At 47.5% G+C, this 19,458-nt stretch overlaps 1 protein-coding gene across 4 annotated transcripts in view; it reads right to left on the bottom strand.

Annotated features, from left to right (window-relative positions):
• DOCK1 (dedicator of cytokinesis 1) overlaps window positions 1–18,912 on the bottom strand; it is a 257,618-nt gene extending 238,706 nt beyond the window's left edge. For 2 of the 4 annotated variants that reach the window (XM_084525022.1, XM_084525024.1), the window contains exons 1-5: window positions 8,392–8,464; window positions 7,594–7,677; window positions 3,666–3,706; window positions 1,898–1,953; window positions 320–416 (exon numbers count right to left, since the gene is read on the bottom strand). In XM_084525022.1, coding sequence (XP_084381148.1) covers window positions 320–416; window positions 1,898–1,953; window positions 3,666–3,706; window positions 7,594–7,677; window positions 8,392–8,449 — 336 coding nt within the window. In that variant the 5' untranslated portion in view covers window positions 8,450–8,464. Of the gene's footprint in view, window positions 1–319; window positions 417–1,897; window positions 1,954–3,665; window positions 3,707–7,593; window positions 7,678–8,391; window positions 8,465–18,712 lie in introns of those variants that run through there. The other 2 variants (XM_084525023.1, XM_084525025.1) reach the window with 2 other exon arrangements.
• Between the last annotated feature and the right edge of the window lie 546 nt (window positions 18,913–19,458).

Raw genomic sequence — 19,458 nt, 5'->3', positions numbered from 1 at the left:
CCACTTCATAAAAAAGGATTTTCCGTCTAGTCAGTCATAATTGCTCAACAAATTACTGCTGTATCAAAGGATCACTCTAAAAACCTGATTCTGCCAAGAAATACGGTGTTCTAGAAAGTATTCAAGCAATCACTACTGAGATTTGTGCCTTAACACAGGTGATGCTGAATACTGCTTGAACATTAAACAGCCTTCGGAAACAGTAAAAGAAGGGGAAATCCACTAACAGGTTCCTCAGTCTTCTCAAGGTACCTTTCATGGCATTACTTTTGTCACAAACCATGGAGTATTGTGTGTGTTGAATGGGATTGGTACTTACAACATATAACTGCCGCCATATTATGGACCACTCCCGGAGCGTTGTGGTAACCTCCTGAATCAGCGGGAGCTCATTGGGTATGACTGTTTCGTGTTGTCTTAAAAAGACAAGAAAAAAAAAAAGTCAGAGTTAAGTAATAGCTTGGGTTAGGACAGCAGAGTCATTTCTAGGAAGGAACCGGTCATTTCCAAACCCAATCCAGCAGTGACAGATTCAAAATAACACCACTGCATATTCATAAGCTAGCAAAGAATCTATCATCATGTACAGGAGAAGCAGCACACGCCACTACCGCCCTGTGACGTAGAGGATATATCTGTAAAGGATATATATAAATAGGGTTGAGACTATGCTACTGAGCTCACTACTTTTTCCCCACTTGTTTCTGTAGTCACAAGACACCAACACACACCTCACCATACCATTCGCTACTGAGATGCTCATTTTACACGAAGCAGCCAAGATATAAGCCAGATGTACAGCACACACAATGCCACAATGCCCAATTGATTTTCAAAACTATTGGTCTTGCAAAGAAAATGAAGCATGCAGGTCGTTACCATTAAGTTTCTGTATGGCTTGTTTTAAAATTGTGCCATCCAAGGATGAAACACCAGCCAGGTCTTTTAATATTTCAGAAGTAGGGTACTCAAAAGTAGTTTGGTAATCAGCAAGAAAGATGTCATTATGCAGCAATCATATGATTAGCAGTTTTATCATTTACATAGTTAATAGCGTATAAAAATAAATCAGGCACAAAGGAATATAGTATTTTAATCCTGTTACATTACATTTCATACCTGGCTAATTATTTATTAACTTCACTTTTTTTTTTTCCTGATTTTCTACTTTTTTCTTAAGAAGTATCTTTTACACCGATTTTTTGAACTTTTAATCCATGTCCAGCAATGCTGATTTGACATAGAAGGATCCAAGCTCTTACATCTGTTGAAGCACTAACTACTCATAGCCCCACACGTTAGGCAGGAGGATCAGAAGCCAACCACCCCTGGCTGGAAGGCAGTGCTTTGGCAGAGCTTCTCTGCAAGGTAGGAAACGATGCCTGGATAATGGCTGTCAGTGAGGGGTCCAACCCCTCGAAATTTATTGAAGGGGGAATTAAGCAACTTAAACTTCATCTGCACAAAAAGGAAGGTATCTCGAATCAAAGCCCTCTTTTAGCAGACCAAGCTGAATTATTAAAACTCAAGGGCTGGAAGATAAACGAAGCTGGGAAAAGTGAAATCTGAACTAAAATGGAGATCGGCTGGATGAATTTTATCTAAGTAGCCACGAATCAAGGGACTAATAAAACCTACAAAGCAAACTGGTAAATTATGTGCTCTTCCAAAGCTCTTCATCAATGCAGGGCAGCTCAGCTCCGTGAAGCTGCAGCTAAGCTGGGCACAGCACCGACAGCAGACCCCTGAAACCAAGGTGAGCAGCTTGTCAAACACACAGCACTGGCATAAGCTCAGTAACTAACTGGAAACAAGTGCAAGTTATCCAATAACGCACTGAACTTATATCTATACCAACAGAAAAATGGATTTTTGTGATTTTTCAAATGAAACTCACCCTTTTCCTTCAACTATTGCTTCCTTAAGGTGAATATAGGAGGCAGGAAATATGCCCTTTGGGAAGGAGAGAAAGGAAATAAGTTATTTGAAATAGCCAGGTGCACATAACAAATCTATTCCATGCCAGCCCACCAAGATACAATGCCAGGTCTGCACAGAAATATTCACATCCGCTTAAGCATCAGAATGTTTTTTTTAAATGTGTATTTAAACATTATATTGCAGGCCCTTTTACGAAGGTGTTATTGCAGCCTTAACAAGGGAGACTCCACCACACTGAGATCAGCAAAGCTGGCCTGTTCTAAGTGATCATACACGTGTGCAAATTAGGACAGACTTCTTTTTGTGAGTGTTAAAGACTACAATCAAATTATTTGATATAAATGTATTCTAAAATGGCATTCCACCCGTAATTCAGGTCCTGCCATTTGCTCTTCCTCGGGTCTAACCAAGCTTTCTTCTCCTGCTGTAAGGTATCGCTTCTGTTCCCCACGTGTTTTCTCCAAGGTTTATGGGCTCCCAGTTAAACAAATATGGGTTGAGAGCATGCATCACACTGGGCTGCCTGGCTCATTTGGGGTGACACAAATAGGGACATTTGGGGTGACACAAATAGGGACACGTGGACATGCAGGACACAGTCACCCTGCATCACAGCCAATAGTCCACAAACTTTGTATCATGTACTGTCTATCATCAACTTATCATTAGCATTACAAGCCAACCATTTTAGTGGTTGCAACTCACTACAGTATCACAAAATCAGTTTGTGTTGTGTTTTTTAAAAAAAAAGAAAAAAAAGTTACTACGTTTAGTTTCAGTTGTACAAATTCAGCAACACCTGGAATTAATTTAAGCCAACAGGAATGCATAATTTCTGCTTAGGCTGAACAAGGCACACTCATGAAATACAGTTTGTAAGAAATTTAGCCTATCTCCCAAAAAAGAAAATATCTAAATAGAGTAGAAAAAACATAGAACGGGCCTGGTTAGGAAATGGGTGGGATGAACCACAGAACTAACTCTGTTCCTACACGTCTGAAAGCACAACTTAAAACATACCTCTGTATGCAAACGTGCAAATTTTGTGTGTTTTAATTTAAAAATAAAAAGAAACAAAAGAAAAATTGTGCAATTCTGATTAACTGCTGACACAAAGTAAAGCAAAAAATAAAAATAAAATTAAAAAAACATTGCAAGCAGCACTCATGCTGTTTCCTTCACTATTTCAGTAGCGCTGCTATAAACAGCAGCCCTTTACGCACACTTTGAAGCCTAACAACTAGGCAAAATTGCACAGCAGAAGATTACTGCCCCTCTCATGGAGAATGACTGAAAATCACAACGTGGATCTCATCGCTTCCCAAGACGGAATTGCATTTTACAAGCAATACATTGTTTAGCAGATAGCGGAGCAAAATGTCAGCCTTTAAGCAGATCAACTAGGCTGTGAAGCTCTTAACTTTTTACAAGGGCAGGGACTTTGGCACACAAGTTACTGCAGAACACGGCTGATACACACCCAGCCAGAGTAACCGTGCGTACATCCACCCTTACATTGCAAAAAACAGATATGCGAGTCAGTTTTCAGGCTTCGCTGCAGCAAGTTCCAGTTAACTGAGAAAAAATATCACATTCAGCACGGGTCAGCAGTGCACCCAGTTCAGGGGGCAGTGGAGACACACTGGATCATCACAAGGTGGTAACACGGTGTGCCCATCATCTCAGCTACACCACACAGCCCTGTCCATTCAGGCAGCACTTACCTTCTTGGATTTTTTCCTTAGTGTATAACCTCTGTACCAACCTAGGAGGAAAAAGGGAGAAAGCGTTGAAGCGTTAATTCATGTGGCCCAACAACTGCTCCCTCCCAGCTCAACAGCCCCTTGCCTTGTGTTGCAAATGTGCTTCATCCCCCACCAACACACTCCTGAAGCTCAGTTCTCTACAGAATTCATACCCCGGCTACAACAAAGCCTCCTCTGAAAGCTACAAAATCTGAGTGATGATAAAAAAAGTGATGGAGAACGCTGCGTGACAGAGGTGGTATTTTACATGATGTGTTTAACTGTGATGCATTTCCTTTTAATTGGTAATTTACCAACATAAATGAAACCAACTTAAGAGCATTAACTTCACAGGTACATACTGTTCACCTAGTTTGAATTAAAAACCTATTTAAATTCATCAAATGCAAGTTCTCAAGCGCAGACTAGCCATTTGTCACCTCATCAGAAAACCAGAATACTTTGGGATTTACAGTTCACAAATCAAAACACAAAAGCAGCAGAAGGCTCTGATGGAGTTTGTAAAAAATAAAAACACGATAAAGAACAGAACAGCTTCATAAAAACAATCAGAAATAACAATCAGAGCCTAGGAACAGGTAGTTCAGAGAGGGGAAAGGGTTCTGTGGGTCTGAAGTTACTTGCACACTGCTCCAGGGCATCCTGGTGGGGACTGGCTCTGCACAGCATCAGCATGAGGACCCCAAGCACTGCTCCTTAAAGCATCCATATGCTTTAAAAACCCCACCACTGGGAAATATGACAGGGAAATCATCTCCAACCAGCCTGCCCGAACACGCGGCCTGTTCACTTCCACAGCTCTCCATCCACTAAAAGAAAGTTCTCCACGTGCAGACGAGCACCCAGAAACCCACCAGCTCCCCCACAGACATGAAATGAAGGAATTCAAGTCACAAAATCGCTACTTTTCTTCCAACTGCAGCAAATCCACCTGTCAACAGACCTCAGCAAAGAACGGGGAGACCGAGTAGAGCGGGGCTGCTGGGGCAGGCCTACCCAGCCGCCACACCGGGACGTGCATGAACGGGTGTCAGTGACACTAAAAAGGTGGCCCTGCCTAATTTTAGTCCCTGATAACCTCATTATTTTTTTTTTGGAGGGCAAAAATAAACAACTGGAGAGCAAAGAGGGCAAACATCTGATGTCAGACACCTCAGTGAAACACCCAGCGAACAGCCGCAAACGCTCCTCGCTTTATTTACTGCCAATTTGGTTTCAGACAAAATGCCAGCGAGAGGAGGACAGGCTGATGCCACCCATATTTTTGAAAGCGACCTGGGCTTTTAAGTGGCTTGGTTACGTGTTACAGGGTTTCCAGCCTCCCCTTCAAAAAGCTCACGGGATTTAATGGCTGGAAATGCCCACCTAAGAAATGAAGCATCTGGCTCTGCTAAAGCTGCAAAGGCACAGGATGGGGAAAATTTGGCAGGTTCTGCTGTTTCTCTTGTCCTACATGTTCATTTTGCCTATTCCACCAAAGAGAATTAAAACAACAAAGATCAGGCCAGTGTTACTTCAGAAAGAGGCAAATATTTGTTCTGGGACATCTGCTATGGAAAACAATCCTTCTCTCCTGCCACATGAAAGCTGTTTATGAAGTCACCCGGCTTTGCTGTCTGCCTTTTCCTGTAAGGTTCACATTAAGAAGTGCGAGAGGAAGTTTTCTAATTGAAAAATAAAATCCTCTGCAATTCCACCTGAAAGAAAAACATTAATTTGGCTTTCAAGATCAATTATTCTCTCCCTGTTAGTATGAGAAATGAGCTCCCTCTTTTCTTTGCTTCCTGGCAGAGCAGAGGCATTGAGATTTAACAATGGAGTGCTCACATTCATTACCAATATCTTAACATCGATAAAAACCCGGGCTGCCTGCAACAAGCCTCGATCTCTACACAATCTGCACATAAAGATATTTGTACAAACCTTCAGAGAAAAAGATGTTTTCTTTGATTAAACTTTAAGAGATGAAAGCGTTTCGGTAACAAATTGCAAAGCTCTGCATTTCCACATCGATCACAGAACCTCAGAATGGCCGAGGTTGGAAGGGACGTCTGGAGATCATCTCGCCCGCGAAGCAGCACTTTAAGGAGGTTTCAGCCAGGTCCCTGCTGCAACCCATCCCACTGGGATCCTACAGAAGCCCTAGACATCGCCCACGAGACCCAGCCCTCATCTCCTCACCCCTTCTGTCTGTGGGGAGAGGACCAACTGAGCTAAGATTTACCATTAGCACCTCATTATGACAAAGAGGATTTGGAGAAGCAGCCAACTACAAGCTCCTGCTCCAAACCCGAGGGACACGGACATCCCCTGACATGAGGGGCTCGGTGACCGGGTCCCTACAGCCCTCTGGGGCACCAGGAGGCTGCAGCCACCAAGACAGCTGCAGGTCAAGCTGCACACACTGTGGGGAGAGGAACCTGGAGATCAAAAAGCTCAAATAATTACCCGATAATGACAGCTCTGTGGGGAGAGGTAACAATTACAGCACCTCGTTTCCCATCACAGCAGGTAAGTAATGAGCAACTGTTGTATAAAACCTTTGGAAGAACATTAATTTATTTGCATTTCTTTTAACGTAAACTCATCCCATGTGCCCAAAGCCAAACAACCATGAGCTGAGACCACAGAGGCCTCTCTGTTATTGAAATCTGAGGGAAAAAGCGACTCATCCCCACCACCCCATTAAGTTAGCAGCAGCCACGGTTTCACATACCCTATTCGGGATTCAAAGTTTCTCCCACATTCATCAAATAAACCCATTTATTTATACATAAAAATATAAAGCTGCACAGTATTTAAATCATTCCATTTGCATGTACTTTTTTTTTTTTTTTTGCATTAAAAGATGATTATTAAATCACATAATATGAAACGATGGAAGGATTACTTTGCATAGTCACTTGCAATTGCTGTGGCAAGCTTAACCCTGTAAGGAAATGCCAACCAAAGAAAATTAATGTGCTCATAGTGGTGAACAAAGTTTGTTACTTCTGTTGAAATAACATTGGTTTAGTAAATGTAACAATAAAAACAAACAAACAACTATTAAGCCAATACCTAAAACAACTTTATCACACAGATGCACAAGATCAGTGTCACCAAAACCAAACAAGTTGCATTCGTACATTAAAGCAACTCACACTTGCACAAGACAAGAATTGTTACAGTATTTTCAACACAGTTTAGTTAAATGCTACTTGTACCTCTCCAGGCTGCAGCATGCCTTAACGTTAAAGTCAAGGATATAATGAAAGAGCTGTATTTTACTTGGCTCACGACTGGATCAAGCAAAAGCAGAAAAGCGCTATGACAATTTTCACATTCTGGTGATTATCAAACTCAGCACTCACATTCCCTTTTATATGGATCAAGGAGGAAAGATTTTGGTAAATGTAACGCTTCTGCAGCTTTAATGTCAAAACAAGCAAAGCATCTGAAAAGCCTGAAGTCAGTCCGTGGCACTGCAACACATGTATCCATCTCTTCTAAGAGACGTAAATAATTTAGGACCCAGGTGACTTTCAAATTCAGATTAAACTTCTTTTAGCAGCAGGCTCCTTTGCATTACCCATGGGTATCCCAAAAACATCTATCATTTCTCTAAATGTGGGATAGATACTGCAATCGATCCATACAAATAAAGCTGTGAGAACATCCATCTTTCATAGAAAAGGAAATGGGTATTCACCAGGTATCGACCGCACGCTTCTTCGTTCACATCTAGCATTGGATAATTCTGGGCTCATTAAAAATAATGTGTTTTGTCCTTTAGCAAGAAAGCAAGCAATTCATCACCTGATAATATGGGACGATACAGTCACGAGCAGAAAAGCAATGGAATTGTAAGAGCAGTGGTTTTAAAACGCAAGCTTTGCAGGCTTACCTTCGTATGTTTCTAGGATGTGCACAGTGTCGCCGATCTGTAGGGAGAGTTCGTCTGGTCCCCTGGCATCATAGTTATAAAGGGCTGGACAGAGAAAACACTGCTGTTAGCACATGCAAACACAGCTTTCAAGATGTTTACTTCTCAACACAAATGACTTTATGATGCATTATTGCCACGTTCAATCCTTCTGTACAGCTTCGGCCACCTTTGGTCAAGTTCCTCATTTCCCTCATATCTCCTCACGAGCAAGTCTCAAAAACCACACGTCCACTTTTTAAAGATAGGCTCCCAGTCTATTCATAATGCTCTGTTTCTCCATAACAATACATTCCATTTCTTGTTGGCCTTGTCTGCTTCCAGCACTTTGTGGCAATCTGATGCAGTTCTGCAATAACCCTGCGCTTGCAGGTTAACACGCAGCAAACCTATCAAACGGCTTCAGAACACCCCAATTTACACGGTTGTATCAAGGAATGACTTCTCAATCGTTCACAAAGTTACTGCATGAATACCGTATTTAAAAATAACACAGCCAAGTTCCTTCTCCTTCCACACCAGTTTCCAGGCACGGGGTCTGTGTGCAGATCAGGTGCTCCAGGCACTCTCTGGGATGTTAAAGAAGAGAAAGCCCCGGACACATCCCACGGGTAGCAGAGCAGCCTCCCCACCTGCAGGAAACCCGCAGAGCTCACAGGACACCAGCCACACGTGCCGTGCTCATTACAGGTCACAAAGCACTTCCAAAAAAAGCCTCCAGCTGAAAACCTACAGCACGAGGCCAAAAAGCAAACTTACAAAGCGCTGCACCACCAGCCCCTGGCGCATCCCTGCTCACCACAGCCATGGAGGACATGGCCCCCACAGGAGGACCAGCCCCTGAAATTCCACCTAAAAAACTGGTAACTGGTGAAAAACACTTTCTTCATCTCAAATCTGATTACCAGTTTAGCCCCGAGTGCACGAGCAGGGCACAGCCAGCAGGTCCCAGCATGGGGACAGGCCCCGGCTCCCTGCTCAGCCTCCAGCGATTTGGCATTTGCCAGGGTTTATCAAGTTCCAGCTGACGGTGCTGACAATAATGAAGACACGACACGCTTCGCTGGTCCTTCTCTGAGTTGTATTCCTCCGGCTGGAGCTCAGAAATAAGTAAATAACATCTGAGCGCAAAATTGAAAAGAATACGAAACAAAAAAGGTAGGAAAAAGCAACAAATACAAGAGAGAAAACAGAGGGATCCTAAAGAATACAGGGAAGGACACTCAGGTAAAAAGGTACACAGATCAAGCGGACTGCAGGACTAATAATAACAGGATTTAATGAAGGTTTTAGAAAGTGATAGTTTTATTGACATCAAAACAAGCCCAGCCAGCTATTCCTGTTTTCATTTTTTTATTAGCTTTTTCATTATTACAAAGAGATAAATCCTCGCTGCCAGGTATCTGGAGCAGGATTTCAAAGCCGTAATTGCTATTCCATGGGAGGAGAGCCTTCTGTGAGAAAACACGAACCAAAATTACCATTTTGAACTGTTCAGAGCAGAGGAACATTAACAACTCCTGAACGGCGGCACAGGGGACAGGCTGCTGGATCCCACTCCTGGGCAACTTTTGCAGCTAAGGTTTGTGAGCTGCAGAGAGACGAAGTCGATATGAACTCTTCTGACCTTAGATGGTTAAAGCTCAGCTCCTAAATCCGGGCTCCTGGGCTTTATTTTGCTTTCTTGCATGTCCCAGCTGTCACCGCAGTGAGATGAACCTTTGGGTGCTCGGCGTGTGCAGGAACAAACCCATCCGAGGCCTTGGGGCCCCTGAGAGCAATCTCACTGCCTAATACCAGGCCCCCAAATCAGGAAAAATTCACACCCTGACAGATTAAAACCAGCTGAGTACCATGTTCACACTTCAGCCAACCATTTCTCAAGCATCGAAGCTGAATAGCATTAAGAATCAAAGGCAGCTGTGAAGAAGAGACACTAAAATTGATACCCAGGAGTGCGAACCTGTCACAGCGAGGAGGGTCAGGCAACGTGAACGTCACTGTAACGACCACTTCTTGGGACTGAAGATGACAAAAAGCCATCGAGAGGTAATTACTGCCCACGACAGCTCCCACTGCCCTCAGCTGAGCGAGCGGGGGCCGTGGAGGGAAGGCTTATTAAAAAACACACACACACACACACCAGTACACTGAGTCAACATTTAAAACATGAAGTACGTGAAGTACAAGTTGCTTTAAAAAAGAAAAAGGAAAAAAAGTTTGGCTTAATTTGGAAAATCCCATTCTCAGCATGACAGATTTTCAGCTTGGGGAGTCGTAAGCTGAACGAAGCATTAGGAATATTTGCACCATCTAACGTCAGGCCTGCCCATTGGGCTTGAATTTTTGGAAAACGAGCTACGTAGCCTATAACTGGGCTCCTAAAAAGTCTTTGCAACAATTCACAAGCAAGGAACACGCTTACTTAAGCACCAAAAGATGCGTGGCTAAGCCAGTGCAAGTCAATCTCCCGGTTACTGTGGTCTAACACAGCATCCCCATGCTCCCCTTCCCCACACAGACTGACATGGCACAACCAAAGCAGCTCCTTTTCTATAGCAACTCAGTATCCTGCTCCTTACCATCTAAAATAATTGAATTTATAAAACCTTTTCTCCTTAAGGGATAGACTCATGTCAGAGAAAACTCAAGCAGCCACGCACAAGAGCTACCAGAAGTACCGGGGGCACACCAAGGCTGCCTTCGCCGTCCTCCTCCTTCCGAGCAGCCCTACACACAAGGGCTGAAATGCCAAAAGCAAAGGATCAGTGTGGGCACCGAAAGAGCAATTTTTCAGCGCTCCGAGTTGATAAAGAAAGGAACAACGAACAGGGCGTTAGAGTAATTGCGTTAAAAACCCATTTACCTGTAAAGAATGGGAAACAAACACCGCTGAAGAACCGCGCTCATTAATCTGCACGTGTTAGAAGAACTAGAAAAATGAAAGAGGGGACGGAGGAGAAAAGGTAAGAAGCAAACAAAGGTAATACGCTGGGAAAGCTTTTCTCTGTATGAGAGCTGAGATAGCCAGGACACCACAAAAATGTGACCGTGCCCTGGAATTACTTCACGTTGAAGTTTGTATTAAACATTTCACACCTGGGAAGGAAAGCAAGCTGCCATTGCCAAACTATCACCTTTATTTTACACCCTTAAAAAAAAGACGGCAGCACAGGGCAGCGGGATGTTCCGCAGCACATCTGGGCCTTACTGCTACCTAGCACGGCTTGGTAAACCGGGGGGACTTTGTAAGGCCAGAAAATAAAACAAAGCTGAAGTCATTTTCCTTCCAGGAGCATAACCACTGCCCTGCTGCTGAATCCTTCCGGCAGAGATCAAATAGGAGAGGATAAGATGCTCACTTCACAAGGTGCTGATTTAGACAAAATGGAAACGTAACCAAGTCTTGGCATCTGTCATGTGCAAGCACAGACTCACAGAGCAAGTGACTTTTGACGTTCCCTCATATTTCCTGCACTTCGACGTTGCGCTGCATAAAATGTGCTGAAGTATGCGCTGGGCCCGAGAAAGCAGGAAGAGTTAAAGAGGCTGGGAGGAGGAAATAATTAGCTCAGCTTACGGTCAGCGCTGGCACAGGACCAAGCATGTACGAGCCGGTGATGAGTCAATGTGAGGCTGTTCAATTGGGCTGCGGCAGCACAGGAGGTGACACGGGAGGGACGCTACTGCCACCCCAAACCCTTCGAGAACACAGCCCAGCTTTCCCCACGTGAGGATGGTGCCAAAAACAATCCAGCCCCTTAACACCAGCCCCGTTCCTTCCAGCTCTGCCCCTTACCACGGCAGCAGGTCCCTGTCACGCCAAGTGTACGTTGGTGAAGGGGGTGCTTTCTCGGAGGCATTTCGGCAGCAGCGAGCTTGGTGTCACAGCTATATTTTAACAGCCATTCCGATGGACTATAAAAATCGAGTTCGACACAATAAAATTGCTGTCGCGCTACTGTGGAAATGGTTAGCAAACAAACAGCCCCTGCAAGCCACCATTCACCGCAACACGGAGCTGACGATGCGGAGCAAAAAGCCTCGAGCAAGGCGAAAATGAGGTGATGGGAAGGAGGTCTCATTTCCTACTCTGCTCTTCCTCCTCGGTATTTCTACCAGGAAACACCAACACCGAGATTCCTGCACTGCTTTCTCAGGAAAGTTTATAGAGTGGGAAGGAGAGGAGAAGGCACCGTGAGCTTTTACACATCAAACCTCGCTCCATTTGTTTGCGCTTGCCATCGCCTTATTTGTCTCCCAGTCCTTCAAGCTGTCTCCAGCAGCAAGTACAAAGAAAGAGCACGGATCCACCGTCAAACAATCCCCGAGGAACTTGTTCTGCTTTCTCAGAAATCACAGCCAGCGAGAAGAATTACCTGCGAAGAGCTGCAGTGGGATCCACCAACACTTTTTCTTCTCCCCAGCAGCTAGGCTATCGCAGAAGAGGCAGCGTGGTATCTTCCTGAAGCTGTATCTTACCCAGGAGTTAACGTGAGAGCGCAGCCACGGATGCTGCTCAACCAGCGCTGAATACATTAAAAGAGAAGCCCAGCATTTTGCAAAAACAGGGAAAAATTGTTTTTTCTCCCAACCAAGAAGACACCACATGACTCGGGAGGCTTTCAGGCTAGCGAGAGAATCGCCCTGGCAGCTAACCTGAACAAAGAGTCCCTGTCTGAGGCACTCAGGGCTTTAGGGCCAGGCTCTCCGGGCCAGCCCCGCTGCTGGCAACGTGCTCCCTCCCGGCGCTGCCACGGGGGAACCTGCACAGCCACACAAGCCCCACATCACCCAGGGACAAGCCTTTTAGTGTATGCTCATGCTGGAAGAAAGAGGGAGAAGAAAAACCCAAATTCCTACTCTTTAAAACCCGGAGTCACTTCTTCCTCTCTCTGCAAATCAAGCATACCAACCTCCTGGAAGCAAGGAGGAATAAAGTAGGGGAACACATGGAAGATGTGCCCGTGCAAGCTCAACTCCTCACCTTTCTGCTCAGCAGGAACCTGATCTTACAGCTGCAACACTTCAGACTTTGGCTTTCTGCACCTGCTCCTGCACGTCCCCAGCCCGAGCTGCGGGCACTCGGACTCAGACGGGTCAGAAAATAAACAGGGGCCTCTGAGGGCAAGGTATTGATAAAAATCTGTTCATGCACCACTTCAGGAATACTTTCAGCTGGAAGCTCCAACACCAGCTGAACCACAAAAACTTCTAAAAACGTAAACAATAGCACAAGTGAGCGATTCTGCTAACTTTTTTAGGATGTGCTCCTCCAGCTATACCCAAACAACCGCCTTTTGTTTTCCCTCTGAGGCTCAGCACCCAGTACTCCACACAAATTACTCCGGGCACTCCTCGAAGACTCACTTGCTTCTCCAGGCATTTCTTTTCCACCTAACACCTTGCTAAGGAGACGTTCCTCTCTGTTAGGAGGCTGCTTCCAGGAGCAAAACTCTGGTGAGCAGTGCTGCGGGCACACTGCAGGCAGGCAGTCCATCCTATTGCCGAGATCCCCCCTCAGCAAACAGCAGGGGATTCTCCCCGACGTGTCCGGAGCTTTATCAGCCCCTGAGCTCTTTAGGGCAGCGATGATCAGGGCTAAAGCCGGGCAATCTGAAGGGACTGCAGATGTTCCTTTATCCGGAGAAATGTCTGCAATTTTTTTTTAATCCCTTAGTTACAGCGAAACGTAAAAAACCAACAAATAAACAAAATGCAGCGTTAAATACCAAGAGAATAGTTGGCTCCTCACCAAACCCCCGGGGTTGCTGGTTTTGCCCCTTTGAGTCACGCACTGTGGAAACTACTGCCCGGGACACAGCTCTGAGCCACAAAGCTGCAGGGCAAGCACGCCCCTGTTCCCATCAGGGCACCCCAAACACTGCAAACTCTGGGAAAAGGCTCTTCCCCTACTGCTCGCAGCCCTGGCAGTGCTGGCACATCACTGCGCTCGCTTACAAAGGACCCAGTGCTCACAAACAGCAGCTGGCAAAGCCCAGGCTTGGAGGAACTCAGCGTTTGGCTTCAGCTTGCTGCTGCCCATCGCATGGTCTTCTTCTTTCTGCCTGCCGGCCACTTGGCTAAAACAAAAAAAAAAAAACCTCCCCCCCCCACCCTTAAATCAACCTACAGATGATGGTAGCAGTAAATCAGTTGTTTTATTTACACCACTTAGCCTTTGCTCTGGGGATTTCACGAGGCTGCTCCACTCTTGGCCACAGCAGCCCCAGGATGCATAGGAGACGGCCACCACCCAGGAACCACGATCCAAAAAGCTGGTGGGCACGAAAGAGGCAGGCAGGACAACAGCGGGAGGTGAAAGAGCGCATTTAGTGCAGATGCATTCTGCTGCCCTAATGATTCAGCCTCCACGCACAGTAAGAAAGGGTTTAGAGTTGGTTCCTGGAAGGAAAGCGAGCAGCTCGAGTAAGTTTTCCATCTCCCCTAGGTGTAAATCTCCAAAGCCAAACCCCATCTCCCCCCAGCACACGGGGTGGCACCGCTGGGTGAGCGGTGCCAGGAAACCTCCTGCGTGACCACAAATTGGGAGGAAACAGCAAAGAAACCCACAGCAGGAGCCTGTCCGATCTCTTATCTTGCGACAGCAGCCTAAGATTTAGGCACAAAGAAGTCTGAAGGTTCCCACACACCCTTATCTGCGACTCTTCTGACTCACAGTGATGTCCTCAGCCATATTTCTACTTAATAAAATCACAGAGCAACCCCTCTGTGAGCACTCGTAAGGCATTGGAGTAAGAGCCTCGATAACCTGCAGCCATTCCAAGGCCACGATTTGTTCACCGGGCTCATATTAAGAGCAGATCTCTGAAGGCACACGGCCTTTTAAATCATTCACCATCCGTGTCAGGACTTGGAAGCTCCACTTGGAAGCACCAGCACCACCAGCAATATCCATTTTATTTCTTCTATCATCTCTTTTTATTCCACATCCAGAGCTCAAGGCACGCCTCCCCCAGCAGCACCAGCTCAGTTTGGGGAGGATCCAGCAGCGGGAGCTCCTCGTCCAGCACCAGCTTCCTCCTTCCTGGCTGCCCCGCTGTGCACCCCGAGCACACGCTGCTCCGTGACGTCGGGCTTCAAATGCAGCAGTGCCGGCGCTTCCGTGCTTTGTCTGGAGGGAAAGGAAGACACGCAGAGCACGCACGAGCTTCCAGGAGGCATTTCCATCCCTCAGCAGCCTCTGGGGTGCGTGGCAGCGCCGGGTCTCCGCATTTCGTGGTCTGAAAGCTCTCCAAAATCCAAGCACCGACCTTTACTCAGTGATGCCCACCAGCACGCTGACCTCGGGCACTTGGGTCCATTCCTGTTCCGAGATCACATGGTGCATCCACAGAGCTCAGCTCTTCTGCGGGGTGACAACAGCATCTTGCTCCTCCAACTCCTTTGGTAAAACCAGCCGCAAACCTCTGAGAACACCTCACAAAAAGGTTTATGCTAAAATACATTTCAATTTTCCTCCAAGCTAGAGGAAGAAAACTTCAGTAACTCACTGAGGAACTCATTAAAACATTATTCCAAAATAAAAATAAAAATAAAAATGACTATTGCCACCAGCGGCTGCTTTGGGAGAGCTTCCGAGGTGCAGCAAGTAGGAGAGGAGAGAGGAGCCCGACGTGGTGAATATGGCAAATGCTTCCAAACGGGATTAGCACGAGCTCCTCGTCTGAGCTTCGATTCCTTCACCTTGGTTGGCTTTTAGGCACTCATCCGAAGCGAGGCACATCTTCAGGTATTTACCGCGACGTACTGGGTTTCAGTCCTGGGGGACTCCTGAAGGATTAGCAAAAGCATATCCTGCACGTGGGCCACGGCCAGCGCTGGACAAACTCCAGAAACACAGCTATTTCCAAAAAATGCTTCTCCCCGTGCTTGCAGGCTGGATGAAAGCCTTCCTGGCGGTGTTGTCCTGGCTTCAGCTGGCTTTCTGTTTACTTCCCCCTTTCCTCAAAGTTTTGCCTACGTACAAAGAAGACGCATTCATTTCACACCAATAAATACCAAGAAAGCTGGGCCAAGTACGGCAAAACTGGGATTGTCTCAGGGTGCCTAAATCTAACATTTATGGCAAGGAACGGCCAAACAGGACTGCAACAAGCACTAAGGCACCACTTGAAATTCAGGGATGGTTTTTGCCCTGAATTAACACCAAACCCTGACTTGGAAATCTGGTGACACCCCTCCTGTTTCAAAGCCAGGCAGGTCAATTCCCCTGTCACAGGGCAACCAAAACTGACCGGTAACAAGCGAACACACGCCAATTTCCAAACGGTGTGGCTTGCAGTTAAATCCCTTCTTTTCATGGGTTTTGTTTGTTTGTTTGCTGGTGTTGCTGTTACTTTTTTTGATGTTTTGCTTTAGCAGTGCATGTGGCAACATGAAACCCACACCGAATTCTGTGCACGTGGGCAGCTTGCAAGGTCCTGGCTAAGGACTGCGACCTACAGATGCCATCGCAGGTACCTGCAGTGCCCCGTACGCCCAGGGAAAGCCTGAGAGCACCCAGGTGAGCCACAATCACGGGATGAGAGATGAAGCAGAGCCGCACAGATGAAGGACGGATGATGTCAGGAGTGGAGAAAAGCTGCTTCAATGAAGCTGTCCATTTCCCAGTTCCAGCAGGCCCCCATATGTGCACCCCATAACTCCAGCACCCTGCTGGACCCACAGCCCTCCCCGCACCGAGCCCCGGGCCCTCTGAGGAAGTGGCACTGCATCACGCTCACAACTGCCCGCCGAGATAAGCTGTGCGCCAGCGTGGCAGCGCTCCTCCTCGAGGGCTGGCTGCTCAGCTCGTGCCTATCCTGGACATCCAGCATCGTTGGGGAACTCCACACCGCAGGACGAGGCTGGCCCAGCAGGAAGAGCAGTGTGTGCACCCGTTGCCTCCATCATTTATTCCAAGCACATCTCCGACAGCAAGCCTTGGGATGTCAGGAGAAGTTAGCAGTGCACAGGAACACGCTGCTCAAAAGGGAAAAGTCACACAAAGTGTCATAGGTGTATCGTACACACACACTTGTACGTACACCGCATGTACCAGGGCTGGGCATCGCTCAGAGGGCAGCTCAGGGACAGCCCCGCTCGGGATAGACGATGTTCCTGTCCTGCTGTCAGACCACGCTGCGTCCCCACCATCCTCCAGCACCAGCCGGGGCAAGTTGTTGGGAAGAAAACTCCTTTAGTGCCCCCCTCACCTCGCCAGCGCTCACTGCTTCTGCTCCAGGACTGCCTAAAACTTATGCTCTCATTCCCCACAACCTGCATATTTCACAACTAACCAAAAAAAAAAAACAAAATCCCTGAAGTCTCTCTGGGTACAGAAGTGCCCTTTTTAACTACACGCAGGTGTGTAAAATGCACGTAACCAGGTGGAATATTAATCTTCATCAGGAGGAAGTTCAGCAATGCAGAATAGAGGCAATCGTCTCCACACCCTGCATTTAATGCCTAACAGGGAAAACTGGTGTTCAATTAACTTCAAATCCCATTTAATCGCTTTGTAACTCCTTCCAACTCTCGCACCCTGCAGTTCATCAGAGAAATGCCGACACTACGGATCATCCTCCTCAACTAACTTGAAGAAAAAGAAAAAACTATCTGAGGAGAAGCAAAGCTGTCACAGAAACCAGGACAAAACTCCCAAGAGCAGCCGACACGAACAAAACGCTGCCCGAGCTCTGCTCTGCTGAGGACCCGGAGCCTTTTCAAGGGTTAGGGCTTCAGAACACTTCCAACACAAAAATAATCCCGTGCTTTATGAAACCAGGAAAAAAAATATGATTTTTTTTTTACTATTATTATTATATTTAAGTCTAGTTTGCTCACTACACATCCAGTTTCCCACATGGGATGTCCACAGATAATCAGAGTTCACCCCGAAATGAAGTGAGGATCCACCCAGCTGCTTCCACACCTTTTCACTCTCACCGTCCCAAAAGCAGCTCCCGGAGCCTTGGCATCCCCTTGATCAGAGCCAGGTGCCAGCCCTACAACACAGCACTTCTCCCCAGTGTCACTGGGTTTACAGCCCCACCGTATGCCGTCTGTAGGGCAGCATTTCGGGAACACCCTACCTGCCCCACACCCCAACACAGCTGGCCGGGCTCCTAACAAGCACCAGCCATCCACATCATCTCTGCATCCCCGGCACCAAATTTACAGCATCCACACCACGTAGCCGGTTTATTGTTGTAGAGTTACACTTCCCAGAGATGTACGCACACAAAATTCATCCCTGAAATTCACTGGGGCTCTACGCACACCCACAAACTCCCCTTTTCCTGCTCAATTTGTTTACACCAGGCTTAGCCGTGGGCATACACCAGAACTACATGGAGCCGAGCGGCACACGCTCCGCTTCTCCTTTCCAGCTGGAACAGCCAGGTTTGGTCCTTCCTTCCCCAGGACAAAAGCTCTCACCCGTGCCAATAAACTTTTCTCCTCCTCAACCCCTAAACAACCCCTCTGGATAAAACAAAACGCCCCGGTTTGAGGACGGGGCCTTCCCGGCAGCACGCACTGGAGCTCAGCTCCACATCCGAGAGGCGTTTCAGCCTCCGGCAGAGAACAATTCCCCTCTGTTTTGGGGCGGCGGACGAAATGGATCCTCGGGAAGCAGCCAGAGGGGAAGCCCTTGGATTTTCCTGCAGATTGGGGTGCCTGTTCCTGCAGGTTGGGGTGCAGGAACTGCACAGCCCCGTTTTGGGGACGCGCACCCCACAGGGTGGGCTCTGCACCGCCCAACGCCCAGCTGCGGGACGGGGCGCACATCCTGCATAAAGAATAAATATATTAAAAAAAAAAAAAAAACTCTATATATGTATATATAAAAAAATACAGTGGTGCAGGGCTAGCTCTACACCCTCTCGGGTCCACAAAGCTCGAGGAAAGAAGCAAAAAAAGAGAGAGAAAGGACAAAAAGCAGCCCCTCAAAAATGAAAAGCGAGCCCCCGGCCGAAGGGGCAGCGGCTGAGGCCGGCCCGGTCCCCTCGGGCTCGGCGCAACAGGCGGGGACGGGGAGGGAGAGGAGGGGGGGGGAGGCGGGGAGGGTCCTCACCTACGCCGTATTTTTCCTCCCTTTTGGTGGGGACCCAGCGGGTCATGGCGGAGCCGGGGGTAGGGGAGCGGGCGGGGATGCCGGAGCCCCGCTCCTACGCCGCCATTTTCCAACCGCGGGACGGGAAAAGTTTCTACCGACGGCGGAGTCATGTGGGGCGGGCGGGGCCAGCGCCATGGCGCCCGCCCGGGGACATGGGGACGGCCCCGGGCATGAGGGGAGAACCGGGGGGACCTGTGGGGTCCGTCCTGACCGGGGCTCCCCTTCCCTGACTCCCTGCGGGCGTGCTGTCTCCCCCCGCCGAGGGAAGCGAGCTGAGGTGGTGCCTCGCCGTGGGGTTAAATTCCGGGCACCTGGACGCATTACTTTGCTCAAAAGTTTCTTTTCTCACCCCAAAGCAGCTGTGCGGGAGGCTCTGTGGACAAGCAGCCCGCTGGCTGTGCCGGGGTGGGCAGGGAGAGCGGGCAGCCCCCACGGGAGCAGCCTGATCTGCCTCAGGATGCTTAACACCCCAAAAGTCACTGATTTTATCACAGAATTGTCTAGGTTGGAAGAGACCTCAAGATCATCGAGTCCAACCTCTAACCTAACGCTAACAGTCCCCACTAAACCATATCGCTAAGTTCAACATCTAAACGTCTTTTGAAGACTTCCAGGGATGGTGACTCCACCACTTCCTGGGCAGCCCATTCCAACGCCTCACAACCCTCTCAGTAAAGAAGTTCTTCCTAATATCCAACCTTTTA

Source organism: Aythya ferina (genome assembly GCF_964211825.1).
Source record: "Aythya ferina genome assembly, chromosome: 7".
Classification (NCBI taxonomy): domain Eukaryota; kingdom Metazoa; phylum Chordata; class Aves; order Anseriformes; family Anatidae; genus Aythya; species Aythya ferina.
Note: the sequence above shows the minus strand (reverse complement) of the source record. Positions and strands in the feature narration are given on the sequence as shown.